Source organism: Watersipora subatra, chromosome 7, assembly GCF_963576615.1.
Source record: "Watersipora subatra chromosome 7, tzWatSuba1.1, whole genome shotgun sequence".
Classification (NCBI taxonomy): Eukaryota; Metazoa; Bryozoa; class Gymnolaemata; order Cheilostomatida; family Watersiporidae; genus Watersipora; species Watersipora subatra.
The window spans coordinates 57,325,152-57,351,558 of record NC_088714.1 but is presented as its reverse complement, the minus strand read 5'-3'; the positions used below and the strand labels follow the sequence as shown (position 1 = coordinate 57,351,558).

At 34.6% G+C, this 26,407-nt stretch overlaps 2 protein-coding genes across 2 annotated transcripts in view; both read left to right on the top strand.

Moving 5' to 3' along the window:
* LOC137399943 (uncharacterized) overlaps positions 1-26,407 on the top strand; it is a 295,444-nt gene that overhangs the window by 253,333 nt on the left and 15,704 nt on the right. The gene's annotated exons all lie outside the window — the stretch shown is intronic.
* Positions 18,404-21,770, top strand: LOC137399654 (uncharacterized). The gene is made up of 5 exons (XM_068085839.1): positions 18,404-18,430; positions 19,878-20,072; positions 20,237-20,326; positions 20,545-20,812; positions 21,283-21,770. Exons 1-5 carry the CDS (start codon positions 18,404-18,406, stop codon positions 21,471-21,473), a joined length of 771 nt encoding a protein of 256 aa, XP_067941940.1. The 3' UTR covers positions 21,474-21,770.

Below are 26,407 nucleotides of genomic sequence, written 5' to 3'. Positions count from 1 at the left end.
TAGAACCCTTTGAGTGATTCAGCTTTCTTCATCAATCTATAAGCACAATAAAAAGTGCTTGTAGGTTTCATATCGGAGGTTAATCAAATTTGTGACATGACTGGCACAAGCTCAACTGCATTAATGACTTTTGCATTTCTGATGGATTTGAATCCTTGCTAACATTGTTGTTTAGAGAATTTGGCTACACCCATTATTTATTAAGCACCCTGTGAGCCAGTGTTTGACACGGCTCGTTAATATACCATCACGCCATCACCAACATGACATGTCTGCATGATTTTATCTATTTTGTTTGCTTAAATAAACAACTTGCCATTTTCAAACATTATTGTACTGACACAACCTCAAGGTTTTTGCAGCTTAGTATTTTGCTAACCAGCATAATTTAGTGGCCATTATTTTTCTGAAATGTGTGTAAGCGCATTCTCTTTTCTGTGAAACAGCATTATTAGTTTCAAGTAATAGCTTCATTAATAGTTTGTTAACTTGTATATTTTTTGTTCTATTAAATGCTTACCATTACGTACATCGGAGCACTGGTAAATACTGATTAATGTGGCAAAGGTGTCACCATCTCAACTAATTTCCCTACATAGAAATAACAGTAGAACCATTATCATTCAGCTTATCCTTCAAAGTATCCACATGCATGATTTGGAATAAATTTTGCGGTAAATCCTCTTGGGAACAAAAATAGGCTGTTGCCACTTTTCATGCTCCCTTTCTTGTTTTATCAGCATTCAACTTCTTAATCGGAATATATTATATAATATATTTAAATATATGGACTTGTTAGATTTAGTGCTTAAGCTCTAAACGGCTTTTATTGCATAAAATTGGCTGTGATAAGTAAAAATGATGCAGGAATTGGGGCTTTTCCTTGTATAAAAACTAAAGATATTTAAGATATAATTTTCTGATACTTTTAAAATAATTTAGCTAGCTCATTGAAAATTGTAATTTTCCTAACATGTTTAATGTTACTTTCTTGCCATAAATGAATAACAAAGTATTTCTTGATGATCACAATATATGATTGCAAAGTAAGCTTTCTGCTTCATATTCATGAATCAAAAAATAATACTTCTCTAGCTAAACTTTCTTTTACCAAAGTATTTATTTTATTATATTTAGCCATTTTATCAATAAAATTTAGGGAGTGAATGCTCCATTTCATCTATGTGTTTCATAACTAGTTTTATGAATAAAGAGATTAAGTGAATTAAAATGACATGAGTGTTAACTTAAAGGTGTTGATATTTAGTTATTCGTACGAGAATAGACAAAGATTTTAGTGAAGGGTTAAATACGACGGAATCAACCAATTTTATTGCCGAACAATAATATTATGTTGTCCCTTGTCAGTCATATCAATAACAAATAACTACTTTGCAACAAGTATGCAAGTTACATGTTACATGTTAGTAAGCATGCTACTTAACAAAAAGTAGCAATACAACCATGAAATTGGTTCAAAAAAAGTTATCTTCCTTAAATATTTCTTATTTTTAGTTACGCCACTTTGGTGCATGCAAGAATAGTAAGGCCTTTAGCATTATTACGCTTAATATCTAAGCACTAGTAAAAAAAGTGCACAGAAAATGTTCTCAAATTTACGATACCAATTTTAAATTGATTCGACTAGCTAAAAGGACAATATCATACACACAAATACAATTAAGTTTGTCTTTTCCTAAAGCGTGAAATTTGCAATCATGAGATCTTTCAAGATCTTCTTTCACAAGGAAACTCAACGAACACGCTAGTCAGTTTTTTCTGGGAAGGGAAATTTTCCCTATTTTTAGTAATGCCAGTTTTAGTGTATTTCAATTAGGAATGCTATAAAGTATTTATTGAAGTGTCAGTTGAATCACTAATGTGTTTATTTAAACATAAATGGTGGCATGATAACTAGTAAATACTTAAAAGCCTCTGCATGGTTCAGCTCAATTACCTAAAAGAGTACCCACCCATTTCTTATTTTGGCAAATCTAAATTTTTTGCCAAAAAAATCTTTAATGAGACACTTAATAAGACAAGCTGAGTCAGTCAACCCTTGCAGTTTGACAATCACTTGCCTAGAAAAAACTACTTTAAGTTTAAGTTCTAAACTATTCTAATGAATATGTTCAAGTTACATGTAGTTTACATTCTTGACAAACTCAATGGAGGTTTGTGATCGGCAAATATCTACCTTGGAATTGCAAACAGAAGGCTCTAAAATCTAAATTCATTTCTGTTTATCACACCAATTATTCATATTTTAGGCTACAATAGGAGGCAATTTCAGCAATAGATAAAAATTTATTAATTTTAGATAGTTATTTTATGTATAAAATTTTCTATAAAAATAATTCTGCGTCTTTTATAAGCGGTAGTTGATGGAAAAGGATCAATATAAATGCTAGCCTGATTATTAACAAATAAATCATTTTGACACATTCTGATCAGTTACTATTTCAACACTGTAACAAACAAGCTGATGCAGAGCCATCTATTCCTATTCCACGTATCAACTTAGGTATGCCAAAAATAGCCGCAGGGCATTATTTGATTAGGTCTAACTTAATTAGTTGATAAATCAGTCATTTTTTTCATCACGGTGAATTTTCCTTGTAATTCTCAGCATTTTTTATACTGTAAGGTGCTAGTCTAACAGTTACATATGTTCTGCTCAAACTAATAACAAAGGAATTACCCTCTTCTTTATGTTAGATAATTAATATTTCAGAATACAACAAACTTTGGGGTTAGACAGATTTTGATATCACATTTATATCCTGTAAATAAACGATAATGGGACCAACTTTCCTTACAACTGGCTGGCCATCACCATATCTCTAAGTAAATGTGACCATTTTATATTAGTCTATTTAGCTATTGGTCAATATTTGTAGACCTCTTGACCCAAAGAAACAAAAGACTGAATCATTTTCTTGCTTTGTCCATAAACTTTTTTTAATGTGATGTCTAGCATCGGAAAAGTCTGGTGGTGCAAATTAATTAATAAATATTCTTGGTATGATGCAAGAAGTTAAATTTAAAACTAAAATTTCATGAATCATGCTTACTAGTACCATTAATTTTTCAATTACAAGACAAATAAAAGGTAATGAGACTAATGAAGTAAAACCAAAAACACCAGTGTAATCAGTTTCAATGTGACCTCAAAGTTTGTTTGACTTAGTAATGTTACCATTATGTGATGGTACATAATATGAGTTGTGTATAATGCATGAAATGTTGTTTACATCTTTGATGCAGAAACTTGAAGTTGAAATGGTGATTTAGAAATATGTAGTTTAGTGTAGATTGGCTCTTATTGTAGCCTGAAATCATAAATATTAGTGTGATAAATTGGACTGAGTTTAAATTTTAAAGCCTTTTTTTTTTGCATTCCACCTCTAAATATTCAAGGATCACAAACTTGTAGAGAATTTGGCAGGATGATTAACTTATTTGAGCATAGTTATTAGAATAGTATAAAAAGTTTAAATTGAAGCTGGTTTTTTCAGACATAAGACATTCAACCCGCAAAAACTGATTGACTCACTTTGACTTATTAAGTGAGTTGTAAAAGATGTTCTGGTAAAAAACTTAATAACTTGCCAAAAATAAGAAATGGGTGGGTATGTTTTTAGGCAATTAAGCTGAACCAGAGGCTTTTAGGTATCTACAAGTTATCATGCCACCATCTATGTTTGAAGTAAACACATTAGCAATTCAACTGACACGTCAATAAATATTTTATAGCATTCCTACTTGAAATACACTCAAACTGGCATTGCTAAAATTAGGGAAAGTTTCCCTTCCCAGAAGAAACTAACTGTCATATTTTCCTAGTTTCCTTGTAACAAAGACCTTGAAAGGTTTGGAATGGTATAAAATGTAAAGATGATATAGAAATCAATAGTGATTATCTAATGCAATCATCTTTTGGTGAAAATCATCATCATGTAAAAATAGTAACAAAACAATATGGTAACCTTAGTAATATAGTCACCTGCAAAAAATGTTGTGCATCTTGTGGTTATGATCTGTAAGAAAATGTAACATTACAGTGTACTAAAAGTTCTTACCTTTGATACAGAGGTTTAACATGAATGCTGGATCTAATTTATGTGAATCTAGCTTACTAAAACATACTTGAAGAAACTTTTAGTATGCATTTTAGAAAAAAATTATAACTAGATTTTTATCCCTTATCTGCTTGCAAATCCATTATTACCATAATGGATGATGCCGAACTGTGATACAACCGCCAAATTTTATTTTCAAGAGAAATCATTATAATTGTTGTTATTTTTTGCGGCAAAAAACTTTGCAGTAGTACAGCAAGGACAAAAAGTATCGTGTATTAGAGAGTTATTAGAGTTTCAATAATCACATCATTTAGCGTGGGCAATCGAAAAGGTATGCGGTCAATGATAAGAGCGATAGAGCTAAGGACTAGAAAACTTAAGAAAAGCGTCAGTTGCTGAAATCTTACTCAGATAAGATGCAATGATGATGTTTTTCGCTGCCACAGCTGAACATTCATGCAACCCTCATCATTTTTAATTCAACTGCAAGTTCGTAAGACACTTTCATCTGTCTCGCTGAAGCCAAGAGCAGAGAGATTACCTTTTGTTTGAATTTGATAATAACCCTATCATGCTAAACAATTTGAATCTTTGCCAGTTATAGCTATTATACAGTTATTACATTCATGTAAATACTTGATAACAGGGAACAACTGTTTATACAGCTGGCTGGCCAATCACCAATTATTCAAGGAAATGCTAACATTTTACATCAGTCAATTATACTATTGGACAATATTTGTGGACTATTTTTTTTTAATTTGTAATGCATGATCCAGGTGTGAACCAACTCACTTTGGCTTATCGAGAGTGTTAAAAACACTTTTAATACATATTATTGGTAGAATAATTCAGCCATCACCATAATGACTATCAATATTCACATTAATATTAGTTTATGTTTGCCGCTTACACGCGCTAAAAAAAGTTCCTCAATTAAATCCTTGAAAACCATGTTTTTGCCAAACTTTAATTTTTTTGATCCACTAACCATTACATATATGAAAATTTTGCCAAAAGAAAAAAACTACGCAAAATATTTGAGGGTTTTCAAGGAATAAATTTAATCAAAGTTTTTCCCGTGGTCAACTGCTACATCTAAAACCGTTTCAATATTTTAAAACAAAATTTGTTTTATATTGGTTTATATTTTGAGCAAAATTCAGCACGCAGCTAGCTTTTCATTTCAAGATTTTAATAGCCATAACAAAACAGGCAGACATCTGACGATCAGACAATCAGATGATGACACTTGAGATATACACTTAAACTTAAACTTACTTCAAATTTGAGATTTATACACATATACATAAATTACATTGTTGACAGTAATTCCTTTTTAAACGAATACTTTTAACAAATTTGTTCATACAAGAATCATACAAAGCGGCATCATTAGCTAAGCAAATAAAATAAGTTGTTTGAAACTAGGATATAAAATACATTTATTTGCTAAGATAACGGCTATTAGATGGGAGATTGGTAAGGCAGCTAGCAGTAGTATTTTCAAATTAAGTTTTAGATGTTGTATGCAACTTATTTATATCACATAAGATTAAATGTGTTAAAATTCTGTAACTGTCCTGTAACAAACAAAAAAAACTATACAAGATCTTCAATTCTTTAATTGACATAAAGTAAATATTTGGTATAGGCAAAGTAACAAAATCTAAAGATTTGGAAAGATAAGTTACGCCGGAAAATAATGCAGATCGGTTACTATTTGTAATACTTTTTTGTTACAAAATTAATGCATTAGTTGCTTATCATAGATCTAGACTATAATAAATTATTATAAAATAAATTACATAACAAAAGATAAACAAATAATAAATTGATACGCCATATTTTGAGCTCATGCTTGGCATGCAACACTGAAGCAGAATCTATGACTTGGTGACCCAATTACAAATACTGCCAACGTAATTGCTCCAGAAAAGATGAACTGTTAAAACAAATTGTAGCAATCCTAAACTAAAACAATAATATTTAAGGCGTAAAGATAAAACAAATATACCTATAAAACTATCACCAATAGTTGAGTTCAGTGTAATATCATAGCTGTAAACGGCTATCAATGTATTCACAAAATTTTACACTGCAAAGCTAAACAAAATGTAAGTTTTCTATGAATTTCAAAATAGTTTTTTATTTTACTTTAGTATTTTGAAAAAATTGAGACAAGTTAAAAAACTTGTAGGGTCTATATGAAACGTTGAATTCAACATTGAGGGATGCTCAGAAAGGTACTATGTAAACGTTGCCATTTTGTTAACATCGTTTTTACATTGTCAAGCATTTAGGGCAATATTTTAGTTGGTAGCTTTCTTTTGCAAGATGCTAGATATAATGTGGTTATCACACGTCAAAAACTTCAATAAAATTGAGAAAATTTTCACTATAGAAAAAACAGTAGCTGTAATCTGTTCAAAGCCGTGGTATGTGATTGAAAAAAAGTTTTCCTAAATTGAAATTAAGCTGAGAGAGTTTGTCTTTGGCACCCTGCATAATTCAGCTTTGTGCATTTACCAATTCTCTGCACTTGGTTGACCCGCTTGACTATCTCACACAACATTTGAGGCCACGTTAAAAGTTTATATAAAAAGCAAATCATAATTTTGCATGTAAATTAAACAACTTTAGTAGTCTAAAATACATTTATATTTTTAACCACATGTTACATGATTTTCTTATTTATAGATAAATTGCTTTTAATTGAATAAAATAGTTGAACAAAAATACTTAAATCATGGTTGAAAGTGAATTTACTGACATGAAATTTGTATCGATTTATCATTATTGAGCCAAATAAATAATGTAAAAACTATACAATTATCAATGATCGTTAGGCAAATAGTTGTTTATCACCTAGAGAAAAACAACAAAAACACTAGAGTGAAACTATGGCCACTAATGTGTTTACTTCAAAAACTATGTTGTGACACGAAGCTCTGTAAATGCCCGAAATTCTCTGGTTCAGTTTGATTACCTAAAGGAGGATCCAATAAGATATTTGCATATCTTATGCAAATTTAATAGCTGCTGATCAAAATCTCAATGTTCACGTAATACTTGCATAAATTTGACTTTATTTGCTACTTAGCAAAATACACACAAAAAATGTTTTTCTAAAGTATGTCGCCCCATTTTACAAAACAATCCAAATGAGCTCTAGTACAGACTGTACATATTTATGGGCAGCTTGTATAAGCTTTTATACTATTAGTATTAGTAAGAATAAACAAGAAATTAGTCAAAACAAAGTAAAAAAAAATACATGGAACAGCGACTTACATGTAAAGAAAAGAGGAAAGTCTAGCCCTTGAACTTTTTCTTGAAATGAAACTCAATAATAATGCAAGGCAATTAGTTCAAAAAAGAATGTTCCCAATTTTTTAGCAGTGCCAATTTCATTTCTTTCTAATTAGGAATGCCTAAGGCATATGATGATGTGTCAACTGAATCTCTTATGTGTTTACTTCAAAAACTATATTGTGACAGAAAACTCTGTAGACGCCTGAAATGCAAATGCCGGTTCAGATTAATTAACTGAAGGAGTATAATGCCTGAAGGTCTCCGGTTCAGATTGATTACCTAAAGGAGTATAACGCCTGAAAGTCTCCCGTTCAGCTTGATTACCTTCAGAAGTATCCACTCATCGCATATCTAATGTAAACTCAATAATTGATGATCAACACTACAGCGTAGATTTAATGCTTTGCATAATTTTGGCTTTATTATTAAAAGGAACCAATAGTGTTGTGACACGAACAACAACAGCTCATCACTACAGCTAGCCAGACTCGGCGACTTCTAAATTTGATAAGCCAATCAGACTATAAAGCAGATATAAAAACTTAGGTTATAAACATGTTAAAATATTTTTAGATGTAATGAAGGACCATGAGAAACAGCTTCTATTACACTCATTCCTAGACAAACTATTATATATTTTAAATATATTTTCCTTATTGCAACATTTTAGCATATGCACTGGTCAATGGATCAGAAAAACTTAAAGTTTGGCAATTAATGAAGTTTTCATGAAATAAATTGTGTAACCTTCTCTTATCAGAGCGTATAAGTAGCAAACATAAATAAATATTAATGTGAATATTGACAGTCACTATGGTGATGGCTGAATTTGTTAACCATTAACATGTATTAAAGGTATTTATCACAGTCTTGATAAACCAAGGTGAGTCAGTTGAAACCTGGATCATGCAAGTAACTAGTTTAAAAAAAGCCTTCAAGTTAATTGATTATCCTACAACTTCACTCTAATTTTATGATACGTAAACTTTTATTTCTAGATCGCTAATAAAGGGCTCTAACATTCACAGTAAATTTTATTTATTCCACTGGTGTATTTTTATGATCTTGTGCTGAATAAAAGTCAATATTAACTAAATTGAATTTTTCTTAGATGTTTTAAAACTTCAATCCGGTACATCGAGTTCATGGCGAACAACTCCTCACAACTTGCCAAAGTGTTAGTTTAGGCCTCCCCAACGCAGTAGTTAGAAATACTACTAGTTAGAAACAATTTTATTGTCATATTGAAACTGACTACACTAATGTTACTTGTTTTGGCTAATTACTGTTCTTGTCTGTTTAGTCGTCATTCAGAAAAAAAATGGTTTTGACCAATTTACTTGTAACAAAATCGTCCACTAGATGTTTTGATAATAGAATATTAAGATAGATCTATGAAAGCAGTTGAATCTATAATTTATAATTCACAGCCTATAAAAATCTTTATTAAGATTAATTAAGCTCAGTTTTGTTGCAAATTCTTTAAAATATTATAAACTTTGTGTAATGCTATTAATATAAAACATTTTTTTAAACCCAACTCAAGTAGCATGCTTTTATAAAATGATTACACAGGGAACTATATTAATGGGTAATTTAAGAATACAAATACGTCTTCCTGAATATGAGCAAGTACTGTTCATGTTTAATAAGAAAAGACCTGCACCTGGCATTGCATATACATCCAAATGCAATGAATGAGTCAGCATGTTAATCTATGCTATTTAAAGAACCTAGGCTTTAGTGGACTATGCTTAAACTGCTAACTCTTATGTTTAACTTTTGCTTAACATTATGTCGTTTTGCTTGAAGTCTTGTTTTGTATATCAGCTATACGTGGTGTTAGGCAAACAGGCTTGAGTGTTTTAAAATGAAAAAAACGATTACTTTTCAGTAATTCTATGTTTATTACAGAAACCTTTGGAAATTGGACAATGCCATAGAATTGTTAGAAAAAATATCATCGTCATTTCCTTTACTTTCACTTCTTTGGACATCAGTTGGAATACCTACGTACTTATTATAAGGGTTTAAAATGTCAGAGTTTGGTAGAATTCAGTAGAAAAAAAAAGAAACAATTACTTTTCAGTACTTCTACATTTATTATAGAAACCTTCGGCAATTGGACAATGCCATAGAATCGTTAGAGAAAATATCATCGTCATTTCCTTTACTTTCATTGCTTTGGACATCAGTTGGAATACCACAGTACTTATTATAAGTGTCCAAAATATCAGAGTTTGGTAAAATAAACAAAAAAGAACCGACTACTTTTCAGTACTTCTACGTTTATTACAGAAACCTTTAGCAAATGGACAATGCCATAGACTTGTGAAATGTGCACGTTTTTTCTCGTGAAATGTGCACGGCTTAATAGTTCTACTATCTGTCGCACGGCCTTATCGGCGTTTCGATGGCCGGTCTTAATTTTACCAACTTTACTTTTTTTCTAGTTTAAATGCTGAAGTCATCAAACTGAAACTATCAAAAATCCATCATGAAATTACCACTAGAAGTTCCCCTGTCATACATCCCACGGCCAAAGTGATAATGGAAAAAGAAAGGGTACTGCCATTTGAGAAATGCAAATGTTAGCAGTCAAATGGCACTGCACTGCAATAGGAGAACTGCATTGGTAGCTGCAATGGTAGCTGTAATGTACTGGGTGTTATTATGTACAACAAACAGCAATCATAAAAGGAAAATATTATATGTTTATATCTCTCCCCTGCAATAGGAGAAATGCAATTTTAGAAGTAAAATGGCAAGCTGATGTGTAATATACACAGGCTGGTGGGGCTGTATATCATTGGTCATAGCAACCAATATCAAAAAGTTGTGATATTTATCTAGATTTCTGTATCTATATTTAAAAAATTATGCTGAATTAAAAAATCTAAACAGATTTTAGCTGGTATTTAGATTTTAACATATTGCACACCATCGGTCTTACTTTGGAAATGTGGAAATTCTGTGGCAATTGGACAATGCCATAGAATCGTTAGAAAAAATATCATTGTCATTTCCTTTCCTTTCTCTGCTTTGGACATCAGTTGGAATACCAAATTACTCATTATAAGTGTCCAAAATTTCAGAGTTCGGTAGAATCGGCAAAAAAGAAACAATTACTTTTCAGTACTTTTACATTTATTACAGAAACCTTCGGCAAATGGACAATATTATAGACTTGTGGAATGTGCACGTTTTTTCTCGTGAAATGCGCACGGCTTAATAGTTCTACTATCTGTTGCACGGCCTTATCGGCGTTTCGTTGGCCGGTCTTAATTTTGATTAAAAAAGGCTTGTCAAATTTTAGTTGCGATTTTAAGCCAAATTAATCTGTCTATTTATGTATATTTCGATCAGATGGGTTAGTTTTAGGATATTGTGTCAACTTTTCAAAGACTTGGTAACATATTTAAATAGGTGTATATGTGTTTTGTATCATTATTATACTTAAACGACTCTACACAAAAATGGTTAAATTTTTTGATGGGATTTCAATACAAGGGTTTGGTAACGGCCGTTGACAGATATTTTTTCAAGAGTTGTGTGCGCATATGCATTTATCATAAAGCTCCCAAACAATCACTCCGCTCGTGTTTGGTCATGGGATGAAACATTTAAATATTAGCGGCTCTGACTAGCAACAAAAAAGACAGATGAATTTATAGTGGGTCTAATAGTCTTATTCATTAAAATAAATGGCAGTGAATTCTTACTTGATTGCTGAACAGGGAAGTTTTATTTTCAAACTTTAGTTACTGCTAAAACATCAAATTATTAGTTAGATTTACTATGATAAATAAAAAATAAATATACCCAAAACACTGTATAAAACTATTAAATTTCAAAAATCTACCTGCTCAAACAAACTCATCCTAAAATTTAACTACTAGTGTTGCATAGAAAACTACTAGTGTTACATAAACAATATATTCTTTCATCCACAGTTTTTCATAATGTGCTAATAATAGTATACAGTAAATAAGTTAATTATGAAATTCTTTTAAAGATGCCATACTTGGATTTGACAACTGTGTAGACTGTGTGTCTGCCAAATTTGGCTATAAAACAGTTTAGAATAGCTGGGTGTTATGTCAACATGTTAGTATGAAGACTACTTAGTAAATCAGATAAAAAATAATCATTAACCAGATTATTGCCCAAATATTTAAATTTATTTTTAAACTGAGTGCGCAATAGTTGGCTCCTAAACAGAATAGTTAAAATGTACAAGCAATTTTTTTCAGGTCTTCAATCAAAATTATTGCATGAAATCAGGTATTAAATATGATTATTCCGCCTATTCTGTCAAAGTTTTTCCTTGTAAAAACATTTTATGTAGTTTTGCTACATTTTGATGCTTAAATTTGAATTGATTTTTTATTTTTGTGGACTCCATTTTATTATGAAACATTAATTTCTGGCTTGTTTTATCAAAAATATAAACAGGGCTTTGGTCAGTCATATATTAGCTATTCTATAATGATGTCAATGTTTTGTCACCCTAAGGAGTTCTCTACCCTTTATGAAGTTGACTCAGTTCTTCCTCATTTGATTGGGGGAATTACCTCAAACCACTCACTTATTCAGGTTTGTCTGCACCTCTTGTTAATATGGTTCATTGCTATGATTGAATTTTTCAGTGTCTAACATACACAGCTGATGCTATCTATTTTACACGCTTGATTAAAGACATGAATATTTTCAAGTTACCCATACCTTGGTCAATAGCTGTGAAGTCACTAAATTGGCCTAGGCTGCTATCACTAGAGAATATGTCATATGAATATGAATGTGAATATGAATTTTCTAACAGAAAACTGGTAGAAATATTTTTGCTATGCGTATAACTATTGTTGATATAAACATAGAATCTAAAAATTTATTAAATTTCAACATGAGAGACTGCTTCGAGCTACACAAACACACAACCAAAAGCACGCACACAAGCAGAAAAAAAGGATAATAAGGAAGGACATCCAGAATATATGCATGAATCAAAATCATGTCACCATTAGAATACTTTTATAGCTAACAAATCCAAAAGCTTGCTCATCAAAGAAGCAGTGAACAGACATGCAGTTCAGGTACCTCACTATCATGAACCTGCCACTGGAATTTTTTGGCAAGCCCATATATTGGTGTTCAGCGATCAATCACTCACATATCTTTACCCACTCCAACTTATTTTAAACCACATAACACTAGTGCATTGTCTAAATAAGTGTCCTGCTTGCTAATTAACTCTCCTAATATTGTTTTACAAGCAAGTAATTCTTCACTGCGCTTGTTGGTTCCAGCGAAGGGAAACACCATGAGGGTGCAATTCTAACAACTTTACGTGGCAAATTTTTTGTGACAGCTTAACAAAATAATCAATTCATAAACATTTCATAATCTTTTACAAACAAGAAAGAAAATACAACATAACATGATGCAATTATTCTTACCACAGAAGGTGTAGAGACATTAGTTTATATCAACCAGACTTAAATTTTATTTGCTGTTTGAATATAATGTTGCGAATCAATTTCTTTAAGCAATCATAATTTACAAATTTTTTCCATTTGTGATTGATTCCTTGAATATTTTTTTTCAGAACAATCTTTTTTTTCTTTTTATCACTTTTCCTAGCCGAATCCAATTTAAAAAGTGTGTGTGGATCGTTTTCATCATGCCTATTCTTATTTTATCTATAGTGAGTTAGCAAACGAGACAATAGAAGAAAACAAACTATGTTGCAAGTAGTATTTTCTAAAGCATCTGTTACGGATAAAAAGATTTGATATGTGGTTAGTTAAGGAAACTTTAGTCATAAGCAAGCCAGTGTTATAAAAAGGAGTTTTCCCCAAATTTTCCCCAAGTTTTTCCTAGTTCTTTTTGCCAGTGCCACACTTGGTGCATTTCCATTAGGAGTGCTGCAAAATATTTATTGACGTATTAGTTAAACGCATTAAGATAACAATCAAATGAGATTCTGACACCAAAAACCTGAGATTCTCAAGTTAAGCCTCATTAACTAAAGATAGAAACGACCATTGCTCATCTTTGTGAAATTTCATATATTTAAGTCAACCCAAAAACCAAATATTACAGCTGTTTTGGCAGTCTATCACAGGGTTACTATTCTAGACTGGCAAGCAAATGAATGATTTAAGCTGTATTATATTATATTAATGAAATCTTCAGCAGGTTGACCTTCTCACTAAAAAATCATACAAATGATAAATAGTCTCCTTCATACATGTATTTGCATAACCTGTTGATAACTTTATAAAAAATTGGGAAATAATTAAGTTGATTCTATGATGGTTGTGTATGCAAAATAACTTGGAAGTTGTTATAAAGCACCAAGCTGCAAAGATGGCACACCAACCTCTTCTTTAGGACCAGCCTTTATCACCATGGTGATACACGCCCACAGCAGAATGCTGTCATCAATCTCACAGCAGTTCTTACTGCCAATCTGTATGGAAGCCAAATCAGCAGCCTTATTGCTCTACGATGGTCTCTTATGCCTTACAGATTTCCTGCCAGCAAAGGCACAAAAGCTCTGCAGCTTAGCTCACTGACGCTTTTTGCTGAAATTTCTGCAGATGAGCACTGGTTCACATCCTTTCTTTATAGCAATACTTGTTGCATGTAGATAGTCCCCCTGCTTTCCTGTAAAAGGTCAACCTTTCAAAAGCTCAGAACTCCCATAAAAGCCAGTCTCTGCATTAGCAGCTAAACACAAGAAAGCCTCAGAAATCCACATAATATCCAACAAATTGAAAGGCATTCATTCACAGCCGGAAAATACATTTGCTACTTAGCAAAATAAATTTTTCCTTAGCAATATTTCTTATATTTTTTACTTAGTAAAAATGTTTTTCTGATGTTTACAAAACAATTTACCTGAGTTTTACTGGCAACATATTTTGGGCAGCTCATAAAAGCCGTTCTACTGTTTTCATTAGCAACACCAAACAAGAAACTAATCACAACAAAGTGAAAGAAACAATTACAAGGAACTGCGACTTAAAAAATAAAGGAAAGTCTGATGCTTGTACTTGTTTTAAGTATGATGATCAATAATCATGAACAGAAAGCATTTTTATTAGACATTGGGCAGGAGCCCAATTTTTGAGATGATTGTGTTTGATTAACTTGAATATTTTTTTTCAGAGACAGTAGCCAGTAGTATCATAATGCATAAATAACCCCAACTATCGTGATTAATTAGATTGTTGTACTATGAAAGTCAACAAACCAGTAAGAAACCAAAAGCAAAATTTGCAAAAATTGATCAAATGATCTGGTTGTTGTACCAGGAAAAACACGAGTCATTTCTTTATAAGCATTTAAGTAGCAAGCATAAATTAAAATTGTTGTAAATACTGAGTCGTTTGATTGCTGCTAGAATCCTTTAACCAATGTATTAAATATGTTTATCACACTTGAGGAAATCTAACATGAGTCAGTGTAGACCTGGAAAGTAACAGTCACATCTTTCAATAAAGAAAAAGTTGCAGCCAAGTTAGTTTACTCTCCTGATTAAATTTCTGAGTGTTTGTGATGATCAAATCTCGACAACCACACTTGAAAAGGAGCATTTCAATGCATAAGCTTTTTTTGTTCACTAAGCTAATTGGTTTTGAATTATGGCTGTGAAAAGAGTCAATTTCAGCACAAATAGATTCTTTTTATCAAATGACCATTTTAGTCTTTGATTGAGTGTAACAAGCCTATGGTCGACAGTTCCACTGATTCCACTGATGTAATGATACATAACAATATAATGCAGTGATTAGAAACAAAGAAGCAAATGCAAACCTTTTAGGAAGAACCTTGTTAGATTCCCTATACTGTCAAAAATTATTTTGATAAATTATTGTTCGTGAAATTCCAAAATAGAATTTTACAATTCTATTTTGTAACTTTACACAGTTACAAGAACTGTCAGATTTTTAGGAAGTTTTTGCCAAACAATCTAAAAGCTTGCTAGAATTTTTCAAGCTAACCCTTGTGTAGTTTGAGTTATTGTAGTATTACCGTACTTCTGTCTACTAAGCGCATTTTCAGCTCGAGATTCTTTATTAGTCATCTTTCTTTAAAAATAGTTAAACTTTAAATAAATGAAAAACATTATTTTGCAGTTTATATAAAACTTGTAATCAAGTTGTTTAGTTATACGTGCTTAAAATAGAAACTCGTTGAATGATATCAAACAAACCTTTTGTGTGAGACTTTTTGCATTCCTATAAAAGCTAATCTTGTAAAAATACATGACTAGAAAATCTTTAAAAATTGAGTTGATGAATAGAAAATTAATTTTTAATACCTGTATTACCAAGAAGTGTCCCGCTAACCACTTTGAGTTTTTTATTCCTAAATTTTTACACACACTTTTCTAAAAAGTTATGAAACCTGGATAGAACTAGAAATAATGAATAAATTATAATTGTCACATGCTTTGACTGGTAATGTAACAGGGTCTTGTAATATTGTGCCATGACATGAGACTTACATGTATATTATTATCATAATTTATTTATGTATTTTAAATTAGGTTTTGAATGATAATGATTAATTTGAAACCAATCCACTTTGTTTGCCAACTTTCCAAAGTAATTTAAAATTTAGAAAATAAATTCATAAAAGCGGACTATGAAGCCTTATAGCATTTGCAACAATAATTTTGTTTGATTCTGCATACTTTAACCATACTTTGAGACTTCTTGCAATATTTGAGACCTTTTTCTTTGTTAAATTTATTAGCCTAATCATATTTTAAAGCTGCACAGATAAAATATTTTTATTTATTCTTAAATATTAAAATGCATTTGTATGTTGTATAGTACTCACATATTGATATCTAGCAAACTTGCTTATTTCAATTTTATTACTTAGAATTATAAAACTCATTTTTGAAAAGTGCTGAAGAGTTGTTACAATGTAAGAGATACCATAATTTAGCAATGGCCAAAGTCTCAAGCTAGTCTTACTAGTTCAAATGATAATACTTGACAGGTGGTTGTTGTAATGACCATCAGTATTTGCAGCAGGTAAGGAAACTCTAGAGTTGAATACTACTTACACTTGAGACTCTACTGAGAGAGTTGTGTGCACATGAGTAAAACTAGTAGCTTTAATAATACACTAACATCAAAGTTTATTAGATTTCTGTAATTTAGTTGATGATTTCTGAGGCTATGTGACATTGATCAGAGAGAAAAATGATAGGACAAAAATATTGATCAAAATTGTAGCTCAACGCTTCAATCGTAAGCAGAATTCAAATAAGATCTTGCAAATCTAAATTAACACATACAATAAAAATAGGTGCCAAATACTTCCTGGAATATTCCATGACATCAATATTTTCCCTTATTCATGGTCACGCTAACTGGTTTTGCCAAACTATTCTTAGCTTTTGGCGTCTGCTTGTTTCTGAATAGTTCTGATGAGAGTCAGAGATAAACTCTAATGTAAACATGATTATCTTGTAGCGTAATTAAACAGGTGTTTTTGTTGGAGAAAGCAATGTAAGTGTATGCATTTTAACACAACGGTAAGGAAAAGGGAGTTGTCAATAATAAATTACTAATTTAATTACATTTCAGTATTAACGGCTTCTTTTTCTGAAAAAGCTAAAGTTTGCCAAGTTATGAGCCAAGTAATGTTAATTATCTGATTCAACCTGAATACATAAAGGTTTATGAATAGAACAAGGATGGTAAACGACTAGAGCAGCTTGATAACAAAAGCAGCTACTTAAAGTGTAACAAAGTAGTTAATAACCATGCATAAAGATCCTAACAGAACCAATACTAGCTGTCAAAGTACGTTTTTATTTTGCTACAGTAAACTGTAGCTCACTTTGCAAGTGTAATCTGCTTTATGATCGGATATTTCTCAATTGAAAAAAATAAAGTTTGAGATAATAATCAAGTTGCATTAAACCAGTAAACAATATATAATATGGTCTGCAGGTCTAAACCCTTTTTAGGCGCTATATCAAGACTAAATAACAGCTTATTCTAACTAAAAAGTTTAATTCCATGTTCATAGTCACGCCTTACTTTGTTATTCACGAGAAGTCAATTAACAAATATAAAATCTAAACTGAGCCAATAATCAGCTTATAACTAACAAAACTAAACAGCATCAATAATGGGTAAAAGGTTAAATAAACTAATGAAAAACTCATTACCTTTTCTTTTCAACTATATTATTATCTTTTTAATTTTTTCCATTTTAAGTTTAAAAAAATGTTTGTGAAATTTAGAATCTTTTTGCTCTAAATTTTCTCTCGAGCAGTTTTGAGGTAGGACTAAATGTTTAGTGAAAAGGTATCTACAGTTTTCCAGCTAACTTTTTAGTTAGTAAACACTCTGCTGTCCAAATAACTTTGATACATTTAATTGCTTCTTAATTATGAGCAGATTGCTTTTGAGCAATTTATATAATTTTGCTGTGTATCGGAACGTTTTAATCACTGATATGCTTTGTGTTAGCCAATTATACATATCATAAGATGCTCTATCATATTGTATTGTTACTAGCAGACTGACAGTCTCTGGCACCGTGAGAGACTGTCATGTGTAGTAACTATGTACATCATTGTTCTTATTGACAGAAAGGTGGTTGTGTGGCACAGGTACTAGCACTTAGCTGGTAATCAGAGCATCTGCATTTTAATCCACAGGTAATGCAATCATGTTTCTTAGAGATATTAGCATAGCCTCATAAGTCAGATTGGCAGATGAACTGATACGTCTTTTGTTATAGCAACCAAAATAGTAAATATTACTGGCGTCCAAGTGGCATCCTTTCAATGAGCCATGTCATTTGCATGCTCAATTACACCAAAACGTATTTTGAGCTTCCTTAATTTGTCGTAACTAAAAAGTCCCTCTGGCGCGTATGAATAATAAATTATGACTTAAAGTGAGCACGTGCAAAGAAAGGTTTGCTATAAAAGAAAGAACACTACAAGACAGTTTCAATTCAGGATGGATGACAAAGAAGGCATCATCAAGGTAGGTAACACAAATTACTACTTGGAATAGTTTAGCAATCAACGTTGGAAAAATTCTTTCGTGTTTCTCCGAGTACTTCGGAAGTCATTGAAATTTTTAAATTTGTAAAAATTGTAAAAGGAATGTAAGTGAATTGGTAATCTATAAGCTGAATATAAAATATCTGCCACAACAGGCCTATTTGACTACGTTTTACACATTAGGTAGAATATATAACAAGTTTTAAATTTTTTAATATAATATTGTCATACAACATAGGTGTATTTTAGTTTAAGCACTTCAAAAGTGGTTAACTAAGGTTGAATTATTGTTTTAATTATGTTGTAGTTTGCTTATTTATTTAATTCTAAGTTATCATCAGAATATATTTATTATTTGACAATTATTATTTTAAAAAACAAAATTTTTATTCTTATATGCTATTTTTCTGCTGCTGAATCTCCACATTATTAGCCACTGAAAAAAATTGGCAATTTATATTGTTTGAAAGAAAATTAATATGATGCTTTTAGTTTATATGATTCATAAGATTGCATAACTCATACAGGTGTTATTATTCAATTAATGAATGATTTGAGGTAATAGCATAATTTAAATAAGATAATTGATAAAAAGTTACTAATAAAAGTAGGGCATTGTTCAACTGCGTTGTTATTTTTACTTCTAAAAAATAATTGTCCTTTCGGTAGAATAGTGGTGTATATAGTTTTCTGCAGATAACTGTGGCTTTCTATGATAAATTTTCATCAAGAGAAGACAAGTCTTATTTCTGGTTACAAGTGATATAATTCCACACAGCTACAGCTTCATACATGTATAATAGTAATTTTATGTAGCAGAATGTACTAGGTAGAAAGTCAAGCGCTAATATATATCAAAAATAGTGCTAGTGTATTAGCTATGCCTATGAAATGAGTGTGACAAACATATGACAGTCAAGTTCAAGGTCTATAAAAAACACTTGTAGAAGAATAATTGTAGTTCTGTGATAGCTAGTGGAACACTGTAGCCTGTGAGCACAGAGATGATTGACAAGTCTTGGATTATATAGCTTTTAGAGGTTAAGAAGCTTTTTACTTATTAAAACAGGCTAAATGTTACTATTGGAGTCCTCGTCTCAATCTGTCAAAAGGAACGGTGTCGTACTTGCCAGTTGTTGAAGGTGGTAGGTAGATGACAAGCTTCAACGCTTTTTGTATGCTCTGGTAAATACGGCAAATATCATGTCTGCACGCGACATCTTTTGGCTGAATGACAGTGAAAGCACAAAAAACGTAAATTAGCTTTTTCATGCAAAAAATAAGAAAACTGTTAGATAAAAAGTTAAGAAACAATTTTTGGTCTAAACTTGTTCTATATATGACTTTGTTGCATTGATACTAATTTGTAATTGACAGCAGATTGTAAGCAAAAATTATTTTGTATTCTACAGTAACTTATATTGCAGATGACAATAGGAGAGAATAAATCCAAGTTGGTTGGGATATCTATGCTGTTACTTACACTTCTGCTAACAGTGTCTGTAGCATCTCTCATATACTTGGCTGTTGCTAATACCCACGTTGAAAACCAGAAGCAAGAGAAGAACGAGCAAACAGTTAATCTCAAAGCAGACATCACTCTGAAAACTTCTGAGAATGATGTAAGTTTGAGATAAAAATAGTGAATTTTTTTCGATATTTAGAATATATTAATCTAATATTTATGATTCAGCATTTTGCGTTTTTGCTTTTTTATCAACTATATAATCATGTCTATTTCACTAAATTCTGTGCTTCTTGACATTTTTTCTATTAATTGTTGAAGGAGAGCGACCACATGGAATACAGTCATGGAGGTCACCTGATCTACAACTACCAGAGTGATGGAGGTTTTGACTTTGATGATCTTGGCAAGGTGCGAAAGTAATTATGTTTGAATTGGCTGTTGTTATTTGAATGCTGTGTTTTTGAGCCTCACAACATTAAAAATGTATAAGAAGCAACCTAAACATTGAACTGTGGCAAAAAATAAGTTTTGCTTAAAATGCCAAGTTGGTCGCAAATACTAAAGGTTTTGAATAAACTAATGCGCAGTCAATTTTTCTAGAAAGTAAACTTTTATTGTGTTTGTAGGGGATTCACGTAAGAAAGAACCCGAGAGACCCGGTTTGTTACATAATCCCCATAGGAGGAAACAGCACAATCGATGAAGGCCTGGAAGATTTCTTACAGTCTAATGATGGAGGAGCCGTTGCAGCAAAGGAAAGTGAAATTCAAATAGAAGTTGTTCCTGGTAAACTCTCTGATACAAGCTTCCTGCCTCAGAAGGTTCATGATGAATGCCAAACTGGGTATCAATGGATGGTCATCATGAAGAACAGCAATGAAGGTGGTGAGCCTGGTAGGTAATAGAGTGAGACATAAATTAGTTTTCAATATAACATTATATTATATGTACTATACATTCCATGTTTTGCTGGTTTAACCATTATATGTTCAGTGTTTTAGATATACTGTACTAGAATGTCTTTGATAATCAAGTTTTTTTAATCTGCTTACTTTTTAAAAATGTGACAAGTTGTATTTATTTCTATTACATTTTAATAACCTATAATCTATTTATCCTAATCCTAGTCCTATTTTTCTAATTTTAACTCTATATCCTTGCTATTTCGCAAAACTTCTTTATAAAATTCATTTTGAAGGAACATTTGTAAAGACCTCGTGGCAGTTTCAAGTTTTACCCACTTGAAAATTATTGTCCAAAACTCTGTTTAAATACCAATGTTTAAATAATTTAAGTGTTCACTTGAATCATTTTGATTTTACAAAATCAGTTTATCAAGCTGTACAAAAAAACAATATTTGCAGAGAATGGAAAAGACGAAGATGGAACGAACGAAGTTAGCAGAGAGAAGCGAGGAGTATACTACTGGCACTACCACAAGTACTGGTGGTACTGCACAATTGATGGTGATCTCTATAGGTGCTCCGTAACGTACCTGCACTACAGAGATGATTGCGCATATTATCCATACGGCTGCTCAACGTATACCGGATAACTATATCATGTACGATGCTTAAAAAACCATCTGCTTACAGGATGAGCAAATAGCTTGCAGGCAAAGATCTTATGTCATAAGTTGATACATTTGAGCGCAAACAATTCTGTTTTTTACATCTTGATAAAATCACTGAAATAACCTTTCAACAGCTATAATATTTTTTTATAACTTAGTTTTGATCGCTGATTATATGAAAACTGATTAAAGAGAAAGACACTTTTATTCTTCTTATAGTGAACTCGTAAATAAACTTCTGTACTAAATGCAATCGCTTTTTCTCGCAATAATAATGTCATCAAAACGCATTTGTGATAAGGAGTAGTTCTTTATTTTAATAAACATGTGCAAATTTAAACCACAATTGTCAGATATAACTAAAACAATAAACAAAAAGTGTACAATGCATGAAAATAATTGCATGTATATTAGCTTCTTGTCACTTCCATGATCATCTTAAAAACATGCAAACATTAAGTAGCATGAACACTACTAAAAAGTTTTGCTGGTAGTTTTTTCCCGCATAATTTCAGTTTCATGATTTCATAGTGTTTAGTCTTTTCATAAAATATGGTTTTGGCACCACACAAACAGCAAACATAGACTGTAGATTGCAATCACAAATTTAACTTATGACATAATAAGATGTCTTCTGTGAAGATGTGCAATTGTTGAAAAATAGTCAGCAACAACAGCTACTAATTACTGTATAATAATTAATATATACTAATATTATATAGTAATTGGATATAAAATAAATATTGTGCCAACACTATTTTGGTTGTAATCTTTGACAAATTCCAATGCTTTTCACCAACACATTTTTATCCAACACTTGATATGTAAAGGTTAGTTAGTCAAAACTCGCAGTTTGAATGTCACATATATAGAAGAACTGCTTTTAAGGTAAATTTTCTAAACTATTCTAATAACTATGATCAAGTAAGTTTACCACCTTGACAAAATTGCAAAAAATTAGTGATACTTAAATATCCACCTGTTGATCGTAAAAAAGGCTCTAAAATTTAGACTTCATTCCACTTATTACACTAATTTCTATGACTTTAGTCGATAGTAAGTGCCAACCTCAACTAAAACAGTTATTTTTAAATGACCATTTTGCACTTCAATCACCAGCATCAGGCCAAGGAGAACATTTTCACACATTTACGTAAGTAAAAACATACACCACAATAAAGCAGTAGGTAATATTGTGATGGAAACGTTATGTTGCCATCCCTTTTCTTTGTATCATTTGGAGTTATGCTCCCTTTTATCCTTTGTGTAACCACGCCCCTAAAGGAGGCTGGTCTTTGCAGCTCATTTGCATAATCAAATGTATTTAAGGGAGAGCCTCGGCTCTTTTATGTTGTTCAAATATATGCATTGCATTGGGAACCATACTCTTTCTGTTACCTTGCGCGATATCAGAACCACACCAAGCACATAACTAACTCCAGAAGACCTAGTCTATGGACTGTGCTGTGGGAGTAAATTCACAGAAACACTGTCGACCCCGTCGACCTCCGGTCGACCTTGTCGACCTAGTATAGAACCACTCTGGGAGCAATCCCTTGTGTAAGGTGGTTGATGTTGACCGGTGGAGTAAGCCGACCTAGTAGCCTCCGCGTGTTGGTCACGGGCAACCTGTACACAGCCCCTGTGAAGGGTGAATGCAGACCGGTAGAGTAAGCCGACCTAGTCGCCTCTACGTGTTGGTCGCAGGATCCAACACACTGGTGGCAGCAGTGGGATCTGACTGCGGTAACTCGGACTTCTAAGACAACCCTTGTAACCATGCCAAACAGCCGACGGAGTGCTACCAGAGATCTGACTGAGGCAGAGTTACAACATGTCGACCAGATTGGTCAGCTGACAGAGGCTATTACTAGAGCCTTACAAATGCCTAAGAAGGAAGCTAGCTTCAAGCCACCGAAGTTCGATGGGAGTGAAGATGTGGAGTTGTTCATCTCCCAGTTCGAGGAGGTTGCGGAAGCTAATGAGTGGAATGAGAAGGCCACTCTCCTCCACCTGCGTGAGACATTGAAGGAGGGAGCCAGAGGTTGTAGTCGAGGAGATTCGCCTGCCTCCATCTTCTCGACCTTACGCACCAAGTACGGGCTCTCCCCGAGAGAGGCTAAGAGTAGGCTCCACCTCAAGAGGGAACCAAAGACTAGCCTCCAAGAACACGCAACGGAAATGGAGCGTCTAGTGAAGATAGCATCCGCTGACCTTCCGGACTCCTACCAAGCCAGTATGGCCATGGATGCGTTTTCCCTGACTCTGGGAAACACGCCCCTCCAACGCCATATTTTGGCAATAAAAGCCCAGAGCTTAAAGGAAGCAGTGCAGGCAGGGAATGAGTTCCTGCAAATTCAGCCCACTCTTCCTCGGCCTGGTGCCCGACCCATAGTAATGACAGTGGAGGAGGAGGAGACCACCCCTGCTACAGTCGCCCCCGTTCACTCGGATCCCCCATCAGCCACCCTGAATGACGTCCTGATGGCTATAAAAGGATTAGCAGATGGACTAAGAGAAGGAAATCTGTTGGGACAACGGGGAGCGGAGAAAAGGGGACCTAACTGTTGGGGTTGCGGCCAGACAGGGCACACACAACGCCGGTGCCCTCAAGTCACCCAAGGACAACCACCTCAAGTCACGAGGTCGGGAAACGGTTCCCATCCACAGCAGTAGGGAGAAGCGCTGACTGTGGATCTACTATACCAATGCAAGGCCAGTGGCAACGGCCACGACAGACTAGGCGACACAGGCCCCCCCTGCTCGCCACCGGTCCCCTTGCATAACCAGTATCAACCCTTACCTGAGTGTGCAGGTCTCCCACCCTCAGAAGCCAAGGAAGAAACGTACGTCTGGCCAAAGCCGTCTCGGCCTTCCCAAAAAGGCCCCCAGAGAATGAGCAAAGCCAGACGAACTCATGGAGATGAATTGTGGAAGCCACATAATAGCAGCTATTTCTTGCCAGGTCGCATCGGAGGTCAGCCCGTCCAGTTTCTCGTGGACACCGGATGCACCTCTAATCTGTTGGGACGACATGTCTTTGAGCGCTTACCCAAGGATGTCAAGAGCCAATTAGAGGTTCGAGAAGACTATGGGCGGATGGCAGATGGTACCCGGCTGCAATTTCACGGACTCATCACTCTCCCAGTCAGAGTCAGGAGTGTCCAAGTCCCTGTATCTCTAGTGGTGTGTGCCCTGAAGGAGGATGCCATCCTGGGCATGCCCTTCTTGGTCGACCACCACTGTGAGATGAACTTTCAGCAACCCACGTTGGTGTTAAATGGGCAGAAATTGACTTGCACTGACAGAGAGGGTCGACCCCTGACAAGTGGAGTTCAAATAATGCGAGCCACAACGCTTCCCCCTCGAACCGAGGTCCTGGTTGCCGGGCGTCTCACGTCCTCATCCTATCAACCAGTCGGGTTAATCGAGGGAGTAAGAAACAGTTATATGGTGGCCGCCAGCCTACATCAACCCGGTAAAAAGGGGAGAGTGGCCATCCGCTGCATGAATCCTACCGACCATCCAGTCAGCGTGACGGCAGGGACGATTGTGGGACAATACACTGGAGTCGGGCCGGACGAAATAGGGGTCCCCTGGACAGCGAAAGAAGAGGCCGAGATTTCTAAGGAACCTCCCCCTTCTGCTTCCAACGTACCTCCCCACATGCTGGACTTGCTCCAACAGGCGGCGCCACATTGCTCGTCCCCTACCGAGCACCGAAGGATGGAAGACCTTTTGGTTCGTTATGCGGATGTGTTCAGCCAAGGAAGCGAAGACGTGGGGCGTACCACCCTGGTACAGCACGAAATCCCTCTTCTTCCAGAGGCGCAACCCATCCGTCAACACCCATATCGAGTAGGACATGAGAAAGAAGCCGAAATCGAGCGACAGGTTTCGGCCCTGGAGAAACAAGGCATGATTGAGCCTGCTCACGGGGCCTGGAGCTTTCCGGTGGTCTTGGTGAGGGAGAAGGACGGGGCGTGGCGATTGTGTGTGGACTATAGAAAACTCAATAGTGTCACTCGCCAGGACGCCTACCCCCTCCCCCGGATTGACGAGAGTTTAGACGCCTTGTCCGGCAGCAAGTTTTTCAGTACCTTGGATATGATGAGCGGATATTGGCAGGTACCTCTCTCTGCCGAGGCCCAGGAACGGTCAGCGTTCGCCACACGCAGTGGGTTATGGAGATGGAAGGTGCTCCCCTTTGGGCTGACCTCCGCCCCGGCTACCTTCCAGCGGCTGATGGAACGCGTCCTCCAAGGGCTACACTGGAAAATTTAACTGTTGTACCTGGACGACATCATCGTCATGTCGGCAGACTTCTCTAGTCACGTAACTAGGCTGGCAGAGGTGTTGGAGCGATTGAGGCAAGCCGGGTTAAAACTAAAGCCCTCTAAATGCAGTCTGTTCCAGACCCAAGTTAGGTACCTGGGCCACATAGTCAGCGACACTGGAGTGGCTACCGACCCTGAGAAGATTCAGGCCATCAGTGGATGGGCAGCACCACAGGATGTGACGCAGTTAAGATCGTATTTGGGTACCACTGGGTACTATCACCGATACGTACCTGACTACGCCTCGATCGCCAAACCTCTCACCTTGTTGACAAGCGAGGGGGTCCCCTGGAAGTGGGAGGAAGAGGAACAGGAAGCTTTCCTTAAGCTCAAGTGGTCACTGACGCACGCTCCAGTACTGGCATATCCTGATCCCTCTTTACCCTACGTGCTCGATACCGATGCTAGTAACGTAGGGACCGGGGCTGTGTTATCCCAGGTCCAGCAAGGCAAGGAGTGACCTATAGCCTACTATAGCAAGACCCTCTCCCCCGCCGAACGCAACTACTGCGTGACTAGAAGAGAGTTGCTGGCAGTCGTGCTAGCTGTCCGACATTTCCGGCCCTACCTATATGGCGG

Coding starts and splice junctions, on each gene's coding strand:
- LOC137399654 (XM_068085839.1), top strand. CDS start 18,404: ATGGATGACAAAGAAGGCATCATCAAG. Junction 18,431..19,877: donor ACAAAGAAGGCATCATCAAG/GTAGGTAACACA, acceptor CTTATATTGCAG/ATGACAATAGGAGAGAATAA. Junction 20,813..21,282: donor CAATGAAGGTGGTGAGCCTG/GTAGGTAATAGA, acceptor CAATATTTGCAG/AGAATGGAAAAGACGAAGAT.